The sequence below is a fragment of the Peromyscus maniculatus genome, chromosome 6 (assembly GCF_049852395.1).
Source record: "Peromyscus maniculatus bairdii isolate BWxNUB_F1_BW_parent chromosome 6, HU_Pman_BW_mat_3.1, whole genome shotgun sequence".
NCBI classification, from domain to species: Eukaryota; Metazoa; Chordata; class Mammalia; order Rodentia; family Cricetidae; genus Peromyscus; species Peromyscus maniculatus.
In genome coordinates, this window is record NC_134857.1 from 39,861,029 (window position 1) to 39,884,461 (window position 23,433).

General features: G+C 43.4%; 1 protein-coding gene across 2 annotated transcripts in view; it reads right to left on the minus strand.

Moving 5' to 3' along the window:
* Nucleotides 1–17,058: 17,058 nt before the first annotated feature.
* Wwtr1 (WW domain containing transcription regulator 1) overlaps nt 17,059–23,433 on the minus strand; it is a 125,249-nt gene continuing 118,874 nt past the window's right edge. Inside the window, exon 7 of one of the 2 annotated variants that reach the window (XM_006977545.4) lies at nt 17,059–20,594. In XM_006977545.4, coding sequence (XP_006977607.1) covers nt 20,410–20,594 — 185 coding nt within the window. In that variant the 3' untranslated portion in view covers nt 17,059–20,409. The remainder of the gene's footprint in view (nt 20,595–23,433) is intronic. The other variant, XM_006977546.4, reaches the window with a different exon arrangement.

Genomic DNA, 23,433 nt, shown 5'->3' on the forward strand with positions numbered 1-23,433 from the left:
CATGCTAATTCCATGTGCTGTGGTGATAATAGGTTAATCGTTTTATTAGTCAGTCACTAATGTGAAATCAAATTCATTTGGCTTCTAATTTCACCTCTACAACACATCAGCTTAGAGGGTCCTGAAAGTGAATCTGTAAGTCTCAGTTTCCCCATCGGTGAAAAAGAGTGTTGAAATACATTCATCTGGAGTACTCTGAAGTCATCAAGAATGAAGCAAAGGCTTGCAATACTGTCAATGTAACTTGTGAACAACACAGACGAACTCAGAGGGAATTACCATCCAGTCTCACTTCCACACCCACTAATCAGGTAAGCTTCTGTGTGGGTTAGGCACACTCAAAACTCAGTTCTCATACTCACCATCTGTCTTAGTTAGGGTTTCCATTGCTGTGATGAAACACTATGACCAAAAAAGCAAGTTGGGGAGAAAAAGCTTTATTTGGCTTACACTTCCATATGCCTGTTCACTATTGAAGGAAGTCAGAACAGGAACTCAAACAGGGCAGGATCCTGGAGGCAAGAGCTGATGAAGAGGTCGTGGAGGGGTACTACTTACTGGCTTGCTTCACCTGGCTTACTCAACCTTCTTTCTTATAGAACCCAGGACCACCAGCCCAAGGATGTCACCATCCACAATGGGCAGGGCCCTCCCCCACCTGATCACTAATTGAGAAAAATGCCTTACAGCTGGACATCATGAAGGCATTTCCTCAGCTGAGGCTCCTTCCTCTGATGACTCTAGCTTGTGTCAAATGTCTAGCTTGACACAAAACAAACCAGTACACCATCTATTGTATGCTGGCCACCCAGAAGGTCGGGAACTGAAGATGCAGAGTGCCACACGTTATCTTTGCCCTTATTATAGTATTACAATAAATTCTGTGAGGAAAGTGATCATATCTGAGACCTGAAATTCAGATGGTAGCAGGAATATGGCCCATTTGGCCAGGCAGATGGGTCCTTGGGATCTTCTAGGGGAGTTTCACACACACACACACACACACACACACACACACACACACACACACACTTCAATTAAATTTACAACATTGGTTCTTAAATGTGACTGATTATCAAATTTACCCAGGAAATGCTCTATAATTACATTTCCAAACAATATTTAACCTGAACAGGTGACGCTGGGACCAACCATGTTGTGCCATCATTGTCTTAGATGATAGCCTGTCAACCAGGATAAAGTGTAATCAGGCCAAATCAACGCTCCTAGGAGCTCCACCTGCTTGAAGAACATGAACATCAGCATGGCCTGATGACAGTGCTCAGGACAATGCCTGCCCATTATAGCAAATTCACCTCCTTGAGTTCTTTGATAGGGAAATGGGAATGGGCATCCGAGGACCAATTATGTAGGGCTTTCAATAACTCCCTGTCTTAGAAGAAAATGGGCTTATATAGTCATCATTACATCTGGTCTCATTATGTTACACATGAAGAACTGAAACAAATATTTGACAAGTTCTCATCTAGGACATGCTTCAAATCCTGTTTCTACAAGATAAGGGGAAATAGTATATCTCAGATAAGAGGTCTTAGAAGGAGGAGCTAGAAGATGATGAGAGGAGTTGTCTCTAGAAAGATCCCTCTCTACTGTGGAACAATCCTTTTCTACACTATGGATATGTATTACTCTCATTCGCTAGTAAAAAGCTGATTGGCTGAGAGCTGTGCAGGAAGAGATTGAGCTTGAGAGCTAGACCAAGAGAATTCTGAGAAGAGGAAGGGCAGAATCACCAGCCAGATAAAGAGGGAGCAGGAGATGAACATGCCATGCCAAGTGGCAAGTGGCAGAGCATAAATAAGGAATATGGGTTAACTTAAACTGTAAGAGCTAGTTAGTAATAAGCCTGAGCTATCAGCTGAGCATTTATAATTCATATTCAGCCTCTGAGTTGGTTATTTGGGACTGGGTGGTCTTGACAGGAAATGTCTGTTTACACCTCTCCACATATGTGTACATATTTCTGTCCCCCTTTCTCTCCCTCCCTTCCTCCTTCCTTTCCTTCCTCCCTTTCTCCCTTCCTACCTCCCTTCTTCTCTCTCCCTCTGGCTCTTTGTGTGTGTGTGTCGGGGGGGGGGTGTTCAGACTCTGGAAACTTCTCTTCCCATAGTAGCCAATTTCGTGTTGCTTACTTGAGTGCCTGAGTCCTCTACATATAGTATTCAATTAGAGACTGTCTTATTTTTCTATTGCCCTCACCAAAAACCCTGACCAACACAACTTTAGAAAACATTTAATTTGGGCTCACAATTGCAGAGGGTTGGAATCTATTACCATCATGGTGGAGAGCCTGACAACAGGCAGGCAGACATAGCACTGGAACAGTAACTGAGATTTATATCCTTATCTGCAAGTAGGAAACACACACACACACACACACACACACACAGAGAGAGAGAGAGAGAGAGAGAGAGAGAGAGAGAGAGAGAGAGAGAGAGAGAGAGACTGGGGATGGTGTGGCTTTTGAAAACTCAAAGCCCATCCCCAGTGACATCTTCAACAACACCACTCCTCCTAATCCTTCCCAAATGGTTCAATAAACTGGGGACAACATGTTCAAGTTGGCTGTGGCTACTGCCTGCAGCCTTCGTCAGCAGAAATTCCATATTCCTGGCTTCTCCCCACAATATCTTTGTTACACTCTCATAATTTGTACATTGCCTGCAGGGGCCCCAATCCTATCACATATGTCCTGGCCTTTTACCCTTTCCTTTGAAATTTGGTTAGAGGCTTTGGTGACCCCAGAACTCTTATATTCCCCTCCCTTTCCTTTAGACTGAGAACTCCTTGAGCTCAGAGACTTTGTCTCATCAGTGTGTGCACCTCTTTTGTACACTGGGCCAGGTACACAGTAAGTGGTCACTAAAGGCTGTGTTATCACTGTTATATTAACGGAACTAAATTGTCCTGCTCAGGAGAAAAAGAAAGCCCTTAATATGTGGGCCTTTGGGGGCATTTAAGATCATATGCAGTAAATATGACATTTCCAAGCATCAAATGTTAATAATGGGGGATGGGAGAGATAACTCGGAGGTTAAGAGCACTGACCACTCTTCTAGACAACCTTGATTCAATTCTCAGCACCTTCATGGTGGCTCACAACCATTTGCAATTCCAGTACCAGGAGATCCAATGCCCTCTTCTGGCCTCCAAGGGCACCAGGCATGTACATATGCACAGACATACATATAGGCAAAACACCCATACACATAAAAAAATAAATCTTTTAAAAAGTTAATATTGTGAAATGGCAGATAAACAGAGAAGGAGAGGAAGAGAGAATTCCTGGCAATGTTGTTGAAGGGAAACAAAAAAAAAAAAACAAAACAAAAAAACAAAAAACAAAAACAAAAAAACCTCTACAGACACTAATGTTGCCTCCTACAGCCTGCTGGGAAAACAAAATCATGACACCACAAGAATGGAGGGTCACTTAGATAGCATTAATTGATGATATCTGTTCTTTCCACTCTCTCCCAGATGAATTATGGAAAGTTCACATGTCAACTTTAATTCGGTGTTTGTGTTTTTAATTTTTATGTTTATGAATGTTTTATAATAAACTCAGTAATTTAGAACAGCCATAGTTGTATATAAGTTATAAACTAAAAAGTAAGCAAGCAAACATACCCATTTCTGGCCTCAGTAAGGGTTTTCAAACATGAAGGCATTCCACCTTGCTGAAAGTGCAGGTTCCCAGCTCTCGGCCTCCTGTAAAGTCAAGAAGTCTGAGAAAGTCTAATTTTATGCTAACGACTTAAGATGTCTACGGCAAACAAGCTGTCACCTCTGCCGTGAACCTACTCTTACAACTTTAGACCTTCCTATTTTCTTTGTCTTTAATAACCTCATTATCACTAAAAAGCCACAGATCTCTCCATCAAAAGATGTACACATAAAGGTAAAGAAGGAAGCCAAAATGTCTGTCCCACACATCTTTTTCTTCTCCCCCTCTGTGATGTCCTGGCCTGTGCTCTGAGCCAAAGCTGTCACTACACCTATACAAACCATTTGCTGCCCTCTAGTGGCAACTGGGCTCATCCAATAAATAATGAGTGGCTGCAATTTTTTGCAGGACGGGTTTGATTACCTTCCTGCAGAATTCAACTTTTCTCCAATAACTTCCCATGAAGGAACATTTTCAAAAAAACCTCAAAGTATTAGAAATGGAAGTGATTTAAAAAATTAAAAAAAAAACAAGTTGATCAGAAATTAAGGGTTCAGGGTTCAAGCACTGACACAAATCTCTGACTCATGATACAGTGATGTCAGTGCTGTGAGGAACATCTGGCCTGGGACAAAGAGGGACTACTCAAAAGAAAAGGGGGTGTGTATTAACCACCTGTCAATCACTTCTATTCATCTTTGTCATGCTCTCCTTGTCCACCCCCTTTTCATTAGACCAATTTTATATACAAAGAAACTAAACTTTAAAAGAAACCTAATTAAGACCTTGGTGTTAATTAGTAACAAGTGCATGGCAGTGAATGTCTTAACTAGCTGTAGGAATGAAGGAAGCCAGGGGAAAACTTGTAAAGGAGACTGCTTTTGCATGCCCCTTATTTGGAATTTTATTGCTGTGAAGAGACACAGTGACCCTGGCAACTCTTATAAAGGAAAACATTTAACTGGGGCTGGCTTACAGTTTCAGAGGTTTAGTCCATTATCATCTTGGTGGGAAGCATGGCACCATGCAGGCAGAAATGCTGGAGAGGTAGCTGAGAGTTCTACATCTGGATCAACAGGCATCAGAAGAGACAGTGGAGCCACTAGAGCTGGTTTGAGCTTCTGAAAGCTCAAAGCCCACCCCCAGCGATACACTTCCTCCAATAAGAACATATCTACTCCAACAAGACCACACCTCCAATAATGTCACTCCCTACGAGTCTATGGGGGCTGTTTCCATTCAGACAACCATACTCTTCCTTAATACTTACGCACCCACTCTCTACAGAACTCTATCAGCTGCATGGAATGTTCTGGACCTTTCTTGTTCCATTAATATTGCACTCTTCTTGCTTCTCTAAAGTTCTTTTTTGACTCTGGGACAATTCTATAGATGGGTTTTCTTCTAAGGGTTCCAGGGGCTAATGACAACTTTTGCTAATACCACAAATTAACTCACATCATCATACCCAGATGTGGTATTTGAGGGAGGCCTTTCATCCTAATGTTTTGGAATATTAGTTAAAGATGTATTACACATTTTTATGCTGTAGAACATTTGTTTAATGATGCAATAATATGTTGCATTCTTGTATGTTGTATTTGTTTAACTATGTAAAGCTGTGTTACTTTACCTGACTGGTCTAGTAAAGTGACGAACAGCCAATACCTAGGCAAGAGAGAGAAGAGGTAGGGCTAGCAGACAGACAGAATAAATAAGAAAAGAGAGAAGGGGAAGGAACAAGAAAAGGAGAAGGAAAGAGAATGCCAGGGGCCAGCCACACAGCCACACAGCCAGCTATGGAGAAGGAAGTAAAGAAAGGTATATAGAATAGAGAAAGATAAGCCCAGAGGCAAAAGGTAGATAGGAAAAATTAAATTAAGAAAAGCTGGATAGAAATAAGCCAAGCTAAGATGGGGCATTCATAAGTAAGAATAAGTCTCCATATATTTGTTTGGGAGCTGGGTGATTGATCCCTCAAAGGGCAAAAGAGAAAAAAAAAAACCTATATTTTGGCCCTTCAATGTATGGTACAACCACACAGAAGGAGAGGTCACACCAACTGGCACTGCTATATTTGCCATCTGGGGCTCTCCATGCAAGCAGTTGGCTGCCACTTGCCCAGAGAAGTCAAATTGGTGAGAGACCTGGGAAATCCTCTAGGAGAATAGGAGAGAATTAAGTAATAATGAACAGATTTTTTTTCCTCGATGTTAAGAATGGGAAACACCCTGTGGGGCCTCCTGAAGGCCCCAATATAAAATTTAGTTCAATCATTCCCTACCAGCATCAGGGAAAACTTTCCACAAAAAAAAATAAATGATTTAATGCCTGTTGCTAAAAACCCTACTGCTCTGAATGCCAGAAAAGCTTTAGAAGATAAAATTTTCAGGAGAAACCATAAAGCAAATATTTTGGCAAACTTCTATAAATGACCAAAGCTAAAAATACAAATAAACAGCATAGAAATTGAGGGTTTGGTAGACATAGGTGCAGATGTAACAATAATTGCACCAAACTAATGGCATCCAGGTTGGCCTCTTCACAATGTAAATGTTCAGCTTTTAGGGATTGGCAGTTTGTCTCAAGTAAAACAATGTGCAAGCTGGGTTGAATATATAGGGCCAGAAAGAGAGATAGGAAAATTAAGACCATATGTGGCTAACATAACAATGAATTGATGGAGACATGATTTATTGCAGCAATGGAAAACACAGATCAACCTCCTAATGGTGGGAAGGAAGATCAGGTCTCCTGGGTGTGTAATAAGAATATGCTTTGCGCTCTCTTCTCCTCTTCCTCTTCTCCACACACGTGTCTCTCCCACAGGCCTGCACTCTCTATCCCTGTATCTCTAATAAACTCTTATAAGCGGATTCTGTCGTGTTTCGTGACACTTCCTTGCAGGGTAAGAACACAACGCAGCTAAATAACTAACATTTTGGTGCCGAAACCGAGCGGGCGCTCTCGGGTGCTCTGCGCCTGGAAACCCGCGAACCGGGGAATCTGCTCCGTACGCAACAGACCGCTTTCCATTCGCCTGAATCGCATCCAAATTGCATCCAACACCGCTTTGTTCGATTGGTGAGTTCCCCCATTTTTCCGCCAGCGTAAACGGTTTCCTGAACCTGTGGGAATGACCGTTGATTGTCCGGCGACTCACACGTGTTCTTGAGACCGGGGGAACCCCCGACCACGGTCTTCATTGGCTACGGTCGGCCCCTATCGCAGGCCTAACTTTTTTAGCCGTCTCCCACGTCTGCAGCCTGAGATATTTCTCGAGTTAGGGCCACCACCGTTGGTGCGTTCTGGGAGCCACGTGAGGCCGGCACGTCCATCTCCTTGACGAAGGGGTAAATGCTGTCAGGATTCCCGGGGAATCCTTTCCTCACCGTGGAGGGGGCCCCTGCTTCTGTGGCTGACGAGCCAAGGAGCAGCCTGTGCCCGGTATCCGCCCTTGGCCTTGGGGACGCCTGGGGCCTTGGCTCCGGATCACACTTATTTTTTATTATTGTTAGGGCCGCCAACGTTGGTGCGTCCTGGGAGCCACGTGAGGCCGGCACGTCCACCTCCTTGACGAAGGGGCAAACGCTGTCTGGATTCCCGGGGAATCCTTTCCTCACCGTGGAGGGGGCCCCTGCTTCTGTGGCTGACGAGTCAAGGAGCAGCCTGCGCCCGGTATCCGCCCTTGGCCTTGGGGACGCCTGGGGCCTTGGCTCCGGATCACGTTTATTTTTTATTTTTCTGCCTCCGCTGCAGACATGGGAAACAAGGCTTCCAACCCTGTTAGTCCTTCCTCTCCGTTAGGCTGTCTTGTTGAAGCTTTAAAACCTCTCAATTTAATGCCTTACGTAAAGATTTCTAAGCTAACTTGTTTATGTTCAAAAAAGTGGCCAAAGTATGCTTTAAAAAAAAATAACAAAGAGCCACCAAGCGGCTCCTTAGATCCTGATATTTCACGGGAGCTATCCAATGGAAATGATCAGGCAAATGGAAAGAGTTGCTTTCTTCTTTCTCAATGCTAAACTGTCTCTTCTCGTTTCCTTCTCTTCTGCTCATATGATGTTAGCTATGCCTAAACCGGAGGATTCTCTGACTCCGGACTCTCTAACTTGAGACCCTGCTAATGAACCTCTACCTATCCGACCTCCGGCTCCAACTCCTAGAACAACCGTTCCTTCCGCTCCAGACTCTTCCTCTTCTAAAGCTGTTTCTTCCTCTGCAGCGGCTGCTTCCAAAGGCCCTGTCCTGGCTCCAAACTTCACTCCCCCTACCACCCACTCTCGAGCTGCTAAATCGGCTGATTCCAGCCATCCAGAACCTTCCACTGTTCTCCCTTTGTGAGAGGTGGCGGGTGTGGATGGACTGGTTAAAGTTCATGTTCCATTCTCTCTAGCAGAACTCTCTCAGATAGAAAGTAAGCTGGGTTCTTATACGTCTAATTCTGCTTCCTTTATTAAACAATTTCAATATATAACTCAATTTTATAGTCTTACCTTTCATGATATATATATATATATATATATATATATATATATATATATATATATATGATACTTTCTAATAATTTACTCCCGGAGGAGCGCAGGCGGGTATGGGAGCAGGCTAGGACTCATGCAGACGAAATTCATCAAACTAACCTTTCACACCCCCCAGGAGCCGAGGCGGTTCCTGACCGGGAGCCACACTGGGACTCCAACACCCAGAGTGGCTGACTAGCCAGAGATAGGTTTATTACCTGTCTCCTGACAGGCCTCCGTAAGGCTGCCCTAAAACCAGTAAATAATTCAGGATAAGGACGAAAATCTGTCTCTTGTTCCTCAGACCTACCTGACTAAAACTTAAGCATCTGGAGAGCAAGGCTCCTGACCCCACAGGCAAAAGAGTCACCTGTGGCATTTAAGGTGTGCCAGGGAAGAGATAAAAGCCCGAAAACAAAATTGCCAAGTGCTGGCACTCGCTGACTTCCAAAAGCTGTTGGGTCCCTGTTTTAAATGAGGAAAAGGCCACGGGCTACCGAATGCCCTGCCAGGCCATCAACAGCCTTGTTAAAAGTGCCGCCTAGAAAGACAGAGTCAGCTGACTGCCCCCAGGCACCAAGATGCATGGGTACATCAAGCTAAGACCTCCAACAGACCTAGGCTTGGCTACAGACATGACAGGGAACCCAGAACGCAGCAGGGAAGCGATCCGTTTCTTTCCTTCTGGACACCAGAGCCATTGACTCAGTCCTGGGAGTTTTGGGATGCCACCTCTCCTTTATTGTCAGGTACAGGGGACAGCCTTATCTACCTCAGCAGACACCGCCATTTAATTGTATTTTCAGAGGCATCCCTCTCACACATACATTCTTAGTGGTGCCAAGTTGCCCTGTACCTTTAATGGGGAGGGATCTCCTAGCTAAGGTAGGAGCGTCCATTTCTTTTCGCTCCACACATTTGCCTCATCCCAGACACGCCAGCAGCTCTCCTACTTCTCCTCCTAGCCACTAACTCTACAGACTCCAAATATCCTCCTGTCCCACGCTGCTATTTGGAGGGAGCGTGGACTTCTCACATCAAAAGGGGGATCCGTATCTAACTCAGGCCATATAATGGCCATGCTGGAGGCTTCCCACCTCCCCAGGGCTACAGCTCGATTTTACCCATATGCCCACCATCAGGAAAAGTTAAATATCTCCTCAGACCAGTTCTAACACCAGGTCTTTTTTCCAAGCCTCCAACTGTTCCAGATAGCCTGTTAACTCCTCTTTTATGTCACCTAAGGTCTATTCTATGGAGCTATGCAGACTGTTCACTGCCTCAGCCGTGTGACAATCCTTGCCCATCTCCAATACACACTGGAGATCAGGTTCTTCTCTCTCCTCCAGGTCATTTCCCTAAGTGGCAGGGACCCTTCAAAGTAATTCTTGTAACCCCTACAGCTGCTAAACTCGAGGGCTTTCCTCACTGGGTCCACCTGTCTCACCTAAAACCTTTTATCTCACCTCCATCCCAGAAAAATCTCTCTTCATATACAGTGAAACAAACAGGGCCTCTCACTCTCAAGCTCCAGAGGACATCAGGATCCCCTGCTTTGCCGCCAATTCCAGAGGAATAAGGTACCACCCCTTCCTTTTCCAACCAGGGCCACACAGAGCCGGAGGCAAAAGGACCATCAAAAATATCCAGGTGGTAAGGAATAATGTAATACAACAATTTATCATTGTTCAATACTCAGCAACTGATCACCTGTGTTTCCTAAGTGCTAACCTAATAAGGGAAACAGGTGCCTTAAATGAACTACCTCTAATGAGGCTTGTCTCAGATAGAAATTAAGCAGGGTACTAAGACCAGATCTACCTCAGGTAAATGTCACATGCCTCTATCTGGACAGGCCAAATCTACCTCAGACAAATGCCAACTCCAAAATGAAATAATAATGATTCTTTCTCTCTAAGCTCTCTCTATGTCAACAGTATCTTGTTAAACGGGAGGTCCCCAGCCACAGCATGGATGGACAGCCGCAGAACCAGGAGACGGTAGAACGTCATTCCAGGACCTCCACCGTCATTCCCGGACTTCACAAGATACCCCTCACCCCCCCCAAGAGCCAACTAACGCCCACTATTCAGCTGGAAGCAGTCTTTGAGAGAAACGTCGCCCCCGTACCCAGTCAACCACAATTTTTTCTTTTTTTTAAAAAAATAAGAGTCGGGAATGAAGGGTTTACAACACGCCCCCCACGGTCCCATTTACCAGGCGGACACTTCCGCCTAGCCATTTCCGGGTCAAAGCGTCTCTCGTAGCCAGGATACCCGGCGGACCCGGACATCTCCGCCTAGCAAGTTCCGGCCAAGGCATCTCGCGTGACCAGAATCCGTGACGTTACATGGCTACGTAAGCGCGCTACGTGACCATGTGATCTACGCACATGCGTGGAGTAGTGACGTGTCCTGGCCACGCCCCCAGCCGGTTTTTAAAGCGGAGCGCCATATTCCCAGTTCTCTCTTCTCCTCTTCCTCTTCTCCACACACGTGTCTCTCCCACAGGCCTGCACTCTCTATCCCTGTATCTCTAATAAACTCTTATAAGCGGAACAAAAAAAAAAAAAAAGAATATGCTTTGCAATTGTGTTTGTTAAATATGTCATTTATGTGGAACAGAGCTGTAGTCAAATACCAAATTCTGGGGGTATGGCTCAGTGGATATAGAGGTTTGAGTGAGAATAGGTTCATATGTTTGAATGCTTAGTTTCCAGTTGGTGGAAATGTTTAGGAAGGATTAAGAGGTAGGGCCTTGTTGGAGGAGGTGTGTCACTGTGAGGTGGGCTTTGAGGTTTCAAAAACCTACACCATTCTCATCCCTAGCCTGGTGCTTCTGGATCAGATGTAAGCTCTCAGCTACTGTTCCAGAGCCATGCCTGCTGGCTGGCTGCCATGCTCCCTGCCTTAATGGTTACAGATAGTGAGTAACTTCAATTTCTCCTTATGCTCCTGGTACCACATCTGCCTTGAGCATGAGAAGGGTCAATTTCTCTCCATTCTTTAAGTCATTTATTCATCAAAACCTAGAGCAATGGTTCTCAACCTTCCTAATGCTGTGACCCTTTAATATAGTTCCTCATGTTGTGGTGACCCCAACCATAAAATTATTTGATTGCTACTTCATAACTTTAATTTTGCTACTGTTATGAATCATAATGTAAATATCTGACATGAAGGATATATGATATGATGTGGAAGCCCACAGAAGTTTCCTAGTAAGATCTGAACTTGCTTTACACATCAGGGCTGCATTAGGGATGGTTGACCATATGTGTGGTTACCAGGTGTTTGGGATGGTCTGCACTTGGCTGTGTGGCAGGGAGGTCTTTTGCTTCACCTCTTGGCATTCCTTTAAAAGCCCTTTAGAAGAGACAGAAGGGACTGGTGGGTTTTGACCCAGGCCCTCTTGAGGCTATCTTGTGTTTCTAACTGTCTCTCTCCTCTATATTTCTGTCTAAATGTTTCTCACTTCTCCCTCCTCAAGAATACCCTGGGGGGAAAAGTGGGAGCTGGTCTCCCTTAATATAAGACCCCAAAGAGGTTGTGACTCACAGGTTGAGAACCACTGTTTTAGTGGGTTTTACTGTATAAGATAAATCCCAGCCCTGAAACAATACAAGGGTTACTGTATAGCTGGTTTATCTGGTTTTACCCCCCCCCCCCCCACTCCATAGCCTTCACCCATTGCCCTCTTCCACAGCCAGGGACTTTCAAACTCCTGTGCTTCAGTCAAATGTGGTGGCATATACCTATAGTCCCAGCACTCAGAGGATTCAGAAAAGGACCATGAGTCTGAGGTCAACCTCAGGCAGAGGTAAATGGCAGTCTTTCTCTGGTGTCCAAGTACAGGTGTTGATAGTATGTGCAGAAAATACCCACCATAGCATTCTATCCTTGGATATTTATGGCTTGAAGACTGCTCCCCTCAAAATTAGCTAAACCTGCCTCCTTTTCCAGCTGTAGCCCATAACCCCCACCTCCTTGTTCAACTGTATGTAAAAATCCTTGCCTCTGTTCAACTCTATATACTAAATGGAGTTTCAAGGCTATTGTGGTTTGTTTTGTTTTATTTGTTTTCAGCAGAGAGCCAAGTCCACCTGGCCCCAGCTTTTCTGTATGTTTGTCTTTATCCCATTGCCACCTGAGTCAGATCCAAGTCCTTTGACACCATGCCTTCTTGGGAAGAGGGTTAGGTACACGTATCTATGAGCTGTCTGGAATTCAGTGTAAACTTGTGGGAGCATCTTACTGTACCCAGTGGATGCTGAAATTTGGCACAAAGTTCTAGGTGTGTTATACTGAGTTCTGTTTCAAGACTTGAATCTACTATGCTGACTCACAGTGTTCCAGGGGCACGGTTCACAGACCTGAGTCTACCAGGCTCATTCAGTGACCAGAAACTCATCCAAAGGGTTGAGGTTTCTGATCTTGATCCTATATTCATTCTAATACATTTAATGAACTTGTTTATTCTGAGTAAGGTAGATGCCAGCCTTCCAGTCTCAGTATGGCACCTGAAAGATCCTTCTAATATGCTCTCAGTGGAGTGCATGAAAATTCTCTATCCAGGAGCCTTAATGTCCACACTTCTCTATCCAGGAGCCTTAATGTCCATAATGTTTAATCATAATGTAAAAGATCAAGTGTCCCAAGGGGCGAGGGAACTTAAAAAGGGGTCTTTTTTTTTTTTTAAAAAAAACAAGCTTTCTCTGTGTAGTCCTGGGTGTCCCGGCACTTGCTCTATAGACCACATTGGCCTCAACCTATCCCTGCCTCCTGAGTACTGGGATTAAAGGTGTGTATCACTATACTCACCTTAAGTCATAAACTTTAATGTTAGAAATAACAACACAAGAATTCTCCATACATTATAATCCAGGGAAAATTTTAAAAGGAGAGAGGGAGGGAAAGGGGAAGGACTGTGGGAAGATGGAGGGAGAGGGAGGGAGGAGGGAAGTGTAAGGGATCATAGAAGGAGGGAGGAAAATCTTGAACACACATGTCAACTGCAATGCCTGTCACAGATATGCCCGACCAAATCCATTCATCAACTACATGAACTTGCTGAGACACTGTCCCATTAATTAACTGGCAAAAGACTTGTTCAACCAACCAGCTTCCCTTAGAAACTGCTTTCCTCTTTTGCAACACTATTTTTTTATGTGTCCTCTCTGTAACTATCTCAAATATTGCTTGGCACATATGCTTAGGGACTGGGACATGGTGGTCGACACAACAGAATTAGTTTCCAGTCACTTGGAGGTTACATACAGTTCTTATATCCACTGACACAGCCACCAACACTGCAGTAAGTATTCCTGCTTTCCTACACACTAGCCAGCACCTAGTGTTACTAGCCTTTTGAATTTTGAATTTTATTAGAAGTGAAATAGTGTATAATCACCTAAACTTCTGATTAGTAATGAAGTTGTAAATGAATTGCCACACCCAGCTTTTTCTTTCACATATTATTATTGGGCCATTTTTTTTCCTTACCAATTTGTAAGCACCTGTTTGACATTCTGGATAACATAGGCTGGATTTCCAGAAGCAATCCCTGACACAGCATAATTAGAAAAGGGTTTTTCAAGGAAGTAGATGATGGGTTTGGCTATCAGATGTCTCGTCTCCTGAAGGCTCCCATGCTGAGGGCTTGTTCTCTGGCTGGAGGCATTATTGATAAAAGATAACATACTGGTAGCACTAACTTCATCAATCCACTGATGAGTTCAAAGTTGTCTATTAGGTGGTGGGGCCTAGAAAGATGGTCATTGGGGGTGTGTCTTGGAAGGGTATATCTTTTTGTTTGTTTTTGTTTTTTCGAGACAGGGTTTCTCTGTGTAGCTTTGCACCTTTCCTGGAACTCGCTTTGTAGATCAGGCTGGCCTTGAACTCACAGAGATCTGCCTGCCTCTGTCTCCTGAGTGCTGGGATTAAAGGTGTGCACCACCGCCACCGCCCAGTGGAAGGATATATCTTATCCTTGAACCCTTCCTTTCTCTTTCTGCTTCCTGCTTACCAGACAGTAAACAACATTCCTTGACTATACCTTTCTCCCATGATGTTTCAGCCTTGGCAGGGGCTGACAACCAAAAGAGCTAGCCAAACCATGGAATAAGACTTCTGAAGTCATGAGTCAAACTAATTTTTCCTACCTCCTGTCCTCTAAACTGATCTCTGGTATTCTGTCACAGCAATGGAAAGTTTATAATACAGTAGGTAAGGAAGACTGGTAAGACAGTAGGAAAAGCAGGCAAGGAACTGTGGTGGTTTGAAGGCGGTGTCCCCACAGTCTAGGGCATTTGGACACTTGGCCCCCCAATTGATGGTGCAGTTTGGGGAGTTGAGGTGTGGCCTTGATGGAGGAAGTATGTCACTGTAGGTGGACGTTGAGAACCCTGCTTGTGACTCAAGCTGTGAGCCCTGAGCTTCCCACTCCTGCCAGCTTGTCTGCAGCTTGCTGGCATGCCTTCCGACTGAGACAGACAGATTCACGCCTCTGGAACTGTAAGCCCAGACAAACCCATTCTTCCATACGCTGCATTGGTCATTGTGGGGGCCCATAGAGGCTCTCTAGTGAGACCTTACTCAGGGTCAGGGAATCTGGGCTTGCTTTACCCAGCAGGGCTGCATAATGGAATGATTTGGCCACCGGCATGGTTGCCAGGTATTTTGAAGGGTCTACACTTGGCTGTACGCTGTGCTTTGATCTTGAAAGGGGGAGGTGTTTTGCCCGGCCCCTTGGCATTCTATAAAAAGCCCTTTGGAATAAATCTTGAGGCGGCTGGGTAGTGAGCAGAGCCCTCCCCAAGCTATCTTGTGTCTCTGTCTTTACCTATATTTCTATCTAATACTTCCTCATTCCTTCCTAACACAACACCACACCACCACCCCCCACCACCACCCCCCCACCCCACCCCCCAACAGACTCCCACAGGCCATGCTGTTTTAACACAGCAATAGAAAGGTAACTAATACAGGAAGAAACAAAGCCAGGGCATTCTCTCAGGCAGAAGCCCAGAGGACAGCACCACTGCCTCCTCAGGGAACTCTGCAGTAGGAGTCACACACCCTGTTATTGGCTAAGCGCATTTCTAGCTCTCTGCTTGTGAGGGGTCAACTGGACTTGTGGGGAGGCTAAGGCAGGATTTGAGGTGAACTGGGAAAATGACAGCATGCACTAGAGAAAAAGTATGTATCTTGATGTCAGCATTAATACAAGAGATGCGTTGCATAGGAGTAAAACAGTTTGCATCTATCATATCTGCAAAGATTTAAGAGGTACACAATGTCAAACTAGACTAGCTATGGTGACAAGGGTTTTTGCATACATGTTGTTGGGCATATAAACTGGCAGCCATTTTTAGGAAAAATAGTTGGTTAGAATCCATCAAATTTAAAGCCACATATATTTTGAAGCAGGATTCCATCCCAGGAACTTCCTCCTAGCCACTAGCTGACCGTTGACTGCAGCACAGAAAAAAATCAGGACATCCATACAAATTTATTATTTACAGTTTCAAATAACAAAACATGGTACTATGTACTAGCAGGAAGAGCTGCTCATGAGACACCGGTTGTTTACTGCATGACCTTGTGTGAATCAACTGCTTTACACAGTAACACCTATGACATCTACAACAATATGAGAAAAGGGATGTTGCTGGAAAGGACTGCTACTACACAGATGAAACCGGACAATATTCTTCACCGCTTTCCAAAGTGTCAGCATGTAATAAATGTTCAATAAGCACTAACAGTGTCATGTCATTGCTAAGCAAAAAATGGAACTGTCAAACAGCATATATGATTGCTTTTTGCTTAAAAAAAAACAAAAAAACAACTAAACTATCTATATCTATATCTATATCTATCTATCTATCTATCTATCTATCTATCTATATATATATATATATATATAGCCTGGAGGTGGTGGCACACATCTTTAATCTCAGCACTCAGGAGGCAGAGCCAGGCGGATCTGTGTGAGTTCGAGGCCAGCCTGGTCTACAGAGCAAGATCCAGGACAGGCACCAAAACTACACAGAGAAACCCTGTCGGGTTCGAGGGGGCAAACTATGTTATACTACAGGGAAAAACCAAACTTTTTTTTTAAGCTGAGATTTGGAAAATATAAACCATTTACTATTTGAGTTTTATACATGCTGGTACTTGGTATTTTCAACAAAAAGCCCTTATAACCTTAAAAGTAAGTAAGTGGGCTGGAGTGTATGTACAGCTTGGTGGTGGGGCACCTACCTAACACGTGCAAGACTCCGACTCCAATCCTCAGTACAGCACAGAAAACGCGTGATGAAAAAGCATAGCTGTAAAGCTCTGTTTAAAACTGGGACATAAGACCGGTTCTGAGGTGGTGGCAAGCTGGGTTAGCCCCCAGCACAGCAAGAAGGTAGGTGGGGAAACCACAGTAACCGTGAGAAGCAAAGGGCTAAGAGCCACAGCCCAAGACTGGAATTAACGACAGTGTGTGGCATGTATTTACTTCTAACAGTGGAAAAAGACACCATGCCCTGTTGTTAAAAACATAATTTTGATGAGGGTATTGAAGGCTGGTAAGGGTTTTGTTGTTGTTGACTTTGTTTGTTTGCTTTTTAAATACACACTGATAAAAGTCTTAGTGGGTACATCAAATGAAACAGAAACTAAAAGCCTGTGTGACGTTCATAATGATGAAAGCCAGACATGTTGCCAAAAGAATATTTGCCTACAGAAGCTCTGGCCTTCCTGCCTCTCTCACAGTCTGCCAGGGGTTACAGAAACCTTTCCAGTTCCATCCAAAGCCCTCAGTAAATGACCACACCGCATGACAGAGACAAAGGCCAAGTGGAAGTTCAATCGTATTTATTTTTTTATACAGAATTGAGAATTAAAAACCTGTACCAAACTCCAGATAAAATGGCTTGATTTGATGGATTTGGCTGCATATTTCCTGTATGCAAAACATACTGGATTAGAAATCAACAACACAGGTCTCATTTGATAAAACGTAAAAGTTAAAAAAAAAAAATTAAGTTAAAGTATTAGCATGTGTATAATATAGTGTCAGGGAAATTGTCTCTGTCAATCACCCATTTTCCCAGTTAAATTAATCTATAGTGTCCTTTTTTTGAATGGCTTGTTTTGTTTTCTTTTCCATTTTTTTTTCTGAAAGTTGTCCATTCAGAAGTTACTTCTAATGACATCGCAAAAACACAGTACTCGTGACACATCCGTCACTTCATGTCACCTTCTGCAAATTCCTTTCTGCTGAGCCGTGCCCAGGGGGCTAAAGCTTATTCTGTTTTATGTGCTTCTCACACACTGGGGAATCACTGAAAGAACTTACATCCTAAATACTACAGTAAAACACTGCCTAAAAAAAAAAAAAAAAAAAAAAAAAAATCACCTAATGTTAACAAAATCATGATGTTTTCACTATTTAAATGCGTCAATAAGGCGTATCTTATTGGGAAACACATTTTAATCCAACTTTAAAAAAACTGCCTATTCTATGACAAAATTTGGAGATGATATGGTAAAATTTACTGATTTAGGACTAAGATGACTAGATAGTCTGACAATTGTCCTATAGTATGAGACAGTATATGAATAGCACCTTATTATGAATTCTTAGAGAGTATTAATACTTACAGTAATACTAAAGAACCATCAAGAGATTGCTCTAAGTGCTGGGGATATAGCCTGGTTGCAGAGCACTTGCCTAACATACATGGGTTCAATCAGAACTAGAAAAAAAAAATAAAAGGTCTGACTTCTGATTTCTAGTTTTAGCTCTCTTTAACAAAAGCCATATTTTATGGTCTTAAAAACAACAACAACAGAAATTATATCTGGCTTTATCGATTAGTAAACAGTCAGGGGCCATATTTTATTCTAGAAAAATACTATATTCATTAAAAATGTTTAAACTAATTTACTAAAAAATTATTCTAATATTTCATAATGCCACAAGCTTATTAGAAAACTGCTTCTAAAACTTGGTAACATAAATCATCAATGATGTAACTAATTTTTTTTAAAAAAAGAGTATCTTTTTTTTACATTTAATAACCTGAAATGCATGTATAAAAATATCTTTAAATACAGTAACACTGTCGAGTTTTGTTAGGTCCCTTGTGTTTTGGTTTATTTTTGATTTTCCTCAGAAAGAATGTACAACTCTTTTTGCAATTTTTGCTAACAAAAGAGAAAACGAAAGAGTGCTCCCTTTCAACCTAGTAGCAACATAAATACCTACTCACCCCTCTCAGAGTGCTCGGAGAGAGCAAGAAAGTAACTGGACATTAATTGGGGGTTCTTCGAGGAAAAGAGAAACCACGTAAGAGCGCCGGAAGCAACAGTAGTCCGCGCTCTTGTCTGCTGCCATGTTCAGCAAGTACATAGAAAGAGAGCCAGAGCGCCACGGCCCCGCCCCTTCCTCCTCTCCGCCCCGCCCCTTCCTCCTCTCCGCCCCTCCCTAGTAAAGTGCGCCCTAGCCCTCTTCTCTATGACAGCAGGGTCTTTTGATACAAAGGCGGAGAGAAAGCTGTTGCTTTGCTCTTTGGGGCGCTTCTCACCCGTCTTGCTTGCCGTGCCTTTGAGGGGTTCTGACATGTCTGGTTCATTTCCCATCGACTGGCTTTTCCACCTTATTCCACAGCTTGACTGCTTCGTCTCTGACCTTTCACTTGCCTCTTCCCACCAAGACCAAATGTACTCTGTGCATTTATATTCCAATGGACCAAAAAAGGATCTTATTAAAGATCCTCAACAAAAAAAGCCCTCACCCTCATGGAAATTGAAAGTTTCTTCCCGGATTCTTGATGTCTTTCAAAAAAAAAATTAAAATTAAAAAAGAGATTAAATTCATAGATTATAAATAATGTCAGTTCAAAATAATAAACAGCTAAGGACTTCATTGCTAGTGCAGGCACACTGCCTGCCAAATGAACATGATGCTCTCAGTCCTTAAGAGCTAATAAAAAAAAGTTGGTTACATAAGAGGTCTTAAGTACATATCTTGTGCCCTTTTTGTACCAACTTAGCAAAAGGATTCGGATAACATACTTAGGAGTCAATTGTACTCAATTCAGAAGCACACATTTATACACACGCTACGCCCTAACAGCGCCTTTCTGTATACTTAGAGATCTGCTTCATTCTTCAAACAGTTCTACAGACAGGATTATTTTAATCACTTGAAAACTCAAAAGCTGAATTGATAATGCCTCGGAATACAAAAACGCAACAGCTAATTCGTGCGTCATCAGGCTGAGATCTATGCCGGCCTGATGTTTTCAGAATAGGTCAAAAGACAGAAATATAGTTGCCACTGATGTATCCACAACATTTAGCTGCCCTTTGTCCTAAGCCACAAAATTACAGTATTTCATAAAACAAACATCAAATTCTAAGCTGCATTTTGCAAGAATACAGGTTGCAATTAAAAAGTAGTTTTGTCTCATAATTGTTCCTATTAGTACCAAACTGGTCTCTTTCACACAATCTGTCATGCAAGACCTGTGACAAACACTGCAGTGACCCTTCTGCTCACAGGATTGAGCTGCTGGATGCTCTGCAGTAAAATGACAAGAGGGGTGACATGGGGACCCTGTGCCCTTGTAAATACAGAAGGAGAAGAGACAGCAGAGCCGGCACAGATTCCAAACTGCACTGTATTCCATACAGTGGAAACTCACTAGCTGTACAATGACTTTTAAAGATCAAGTTAAATAAGTTTTAAAGCATTGGTCACTAGGGTCACCAGTACAGTTTTCAAAACTGTTAATCGGGTCTTTGCACACATTTCCTGGACCAAGCTCCCTGTCAGAATTCACTGCCTGTGGTCAGCTTTTATGGCTTAGAATCAAGGGATATATGAATTTCAGCTAATTCCTATAAAGCTCAGCCCTAGGGTAGCAGGGAGTTTTAAAAGGTTATTCTGCATCATCAGTTCTGCATGATCTGTCACAGAAATGCAGGCTTGCAGAAGATGAAAAGAGAACATTTATTTATGTGTAACTTAAGTTCTTGTAAATCAGAAGCAGGCCATGATTAGCTGGCCACATGGACAAGAAGGAGTGTTGAGTATGGAGGCTGAGAGCCGTGCACCTGCAGACCAGCTTGGCTCCATCTCTTGTTCCATGAGGCCCAGGAAATGTCAGGTCGTGGCTGCATCACGTGACAACGATAATGATTACAGCCAGGTTAGAAAGGGCTCGCTTTTGTTCAGAGCAGACTCTACATCATTGAAGAGAGGGATGAGATCTTCAGACTCCAAAGTCCCTAGGTCAACGTTGGTTCCTGGAAGGCAGTCGAGGAAATCAGGGAAGCGGCTCTGCTGGGGATTGATGGCCATGGGTGTCTGAGCCGTATTTTCTCCTGGAACAGAATGAAGGACAACTGTTAGCTACTTCCTTCTTAAATTTATTAAACTTAAATTTCTTTTGTTTTATGCTTGTTTGCTGCTGTTTTTGAGACAGGGTCTCACTATGTAGCCCTGGCTGTCCTGGTACTCACACTGTAGAACAGGCTGGCCTTGAACTCAGAGATCCACCTGCCTCAGCCTCCTGAGTGCTGGGATTAAAGGTGTGTGTCACTACACCCAGCTAAATTTTATTTTTTAGGGGTATTTTGCCTGCATGTTTTGTCTATGCAACATGTGTGTGCCTGGTACCCACAGAGGCCAGGAGACAGTGTGAGTGCATCCACACAACTGGAGAAACAGACAGTTGTGAGCCATCATGCGGGCAGTGGGACTCGAGCCTGTGTCCTCTGGAAGAGCAGCCAGTGCTCTTAACCACTGAGCCATCTCTCCAGCCTTTTCTTGTAAGTTCTTGACAAGGGGACATATAGTTCAAGTGCTAACATATCTCATAATTTCATGTCCATGGACACCACATTAGTGATCTCATCTTGTTTTGGAAGAGTGTTTATCCCAGTAAGACTAGAATCCTGCAGAACACAGTTGAGGAAAATGCTAGAATGGTAAGCACCTGGAATTCGACTGAAAATATGTTCTTTACATAACAGTATTATGGGAGGAAATATATCGAGACCTGATATTATTCAACTAGTCCTTTTACTGAATGACCTTAGGAACACTTAACTTGTCTCATTCTCATTTTACCACCTGGAAATGGGGATCACAGCGTCCTCTACACAAGTCGGAATAAAGTAACAAGGTGTCTGCCACATCCAAGGCTGTGTCATATATCTACTAAAGTTTTCGTTACAGGTGCCGGAGAGATAGCTCAAGTGGTTAAGAGCACTGGATACTCTTCCAGAGGACCCTTGTTCAATTCTCAGCACCCACATGGTGGCCCACAAAGACCTGTAACTCCAACTTCATGGGGTGGAGAGATAGCTCAGCAGTTAAGAGCACTGGCTATTCTTCCAGAGGTCCTGAGTTCAATTCCCAGCATCCACAGGGTGGCCTACAAACACCTGTAACTCCAACTTCAGAAAATCTGATGCCCTCTGGCCTCCAGACACCTGCACACATGTGGTACACAAAAACTCACACAGGCATACACATGCACAAAAAATTTAACAGTTCAAAATATCATTTCAACCTTCTAATTTTGAGAATACCTACTTTAGTCAAACAAAATCTGTTTTAAAGAATTCTTCCTATTCCTTCTCACCAAAAAATGAAAGCATGAGTTGACAAGTCAAGCTTCTTCATCAAGCTTAATAATCTCAAAGTATTTCTTTTGACTCTACAATGTCATTGTGGTCTTTTTAAATCTTTGTCATTTTAGCTACTTAAGTTCATCACTGAAGCTACTTAAGACAAAAAATGGCCAGTTCTTCCAGGGGTGTGATTTTCATGGAACATCCTGGAAGGATAAATGACTGCCCAGCTTTTGCTTATTATGCTAATATCCCTTTGTTCCATCTTCACATAAGTCTAGCTGTGTGTGCTTGTTGCAGAGGGAGAGGGTTCTCAGATGGCTTTGCTCCTGGCCAAGTGGTCCATGGGACTTGGCAAATTCAACAATCTTTTCTAGCCACCATTGAGCTCTGCCTGCTCTCAGCTCCTCCCTCAGCTAATTACTAAATATTACATGACTGACTCTCTTTAACAATTTATGCCCATTTCCTACAAATACCTCACAGAGAGGACCCTGAACTCAATGAGTTGACACTCATTTAACCAGATTAGTAGGAACCACAGTGTTTATCAAATCCATTTCATCAACAGCCTTCTTCAATGGAGGGGCAGAGTTGGGGATATCGTTCTCATCTCACTGGTGAGAAGCTGAGGCCCACAGAGGTTCCATAGAGAACACTGTTACCAGGGAGTGGGGAACAAAGATTCAACTTAGGCTGAGTGATGCCTATGTTCTTTTCAAGACACCATTTAGTTGTTTATTATGGCTTCAATAACGCTCCCTATTTACCCACTGGACATTAGTTTAGAAACCTATGGGAGAGAATATATCTTTTTAATGTCTCCTGAGGTACCTACGCTCTTACTTTATTTAATTTCGCTTTTTCCCCTTCCTGGATTCCCAGTGTTTAAAAGATGAAAGTAAACAGCACAGGAAGGAGCCACCTCATGAGGCTATGTCAAGGAAGCAAAATAAATCTCTTCTCTCTCTCTCTCTCTCTCTCTCTCTCTCTCTCACACACACACACACACACACACACACACACACACACACATACATACACACACACACACACACACATACATATATATATACACACACACAAGCGCGTGTGGAAGGAAGGACCGACAGGTGGAAGGACAAACAGTCAGATGGCTGGACGGGTGTGTGAAAAGATGAAAGAGGTGGAGAAGAGAAGCGAAGTAATAAACTGAATACAGCAGCAAATGGTGCAAAACATCCCTACGCAATGCCTCACAAGCCAGCCCTACTCTGCCCTCTGTCTACCGCTGTTGGCCTGCAAGCCCTGGAGGTGCTGCTCCAGCATCTGCACTGTACAGAGCTGCACTGTGAACCTGGCTCTGAGTCCGGCGTTCAGACTCAACAATTTAGACTCACAGAAAGCAGCACACAGCAGCTGTACATGTGTATGAGTATTTTTGCATGTATAAATGTATGTGCAACTCCTGCATGTCTGGTGCCTACAGAGATCAGAAGCAGATGTTGCACGCCCTGGAACTGGAGTTACGGATGGCCGTAAACCACATGGAGATGCTGGGAACTGAACCTGGGTCCTCTGCAAGAGCATCAAGTGCTCAACCATC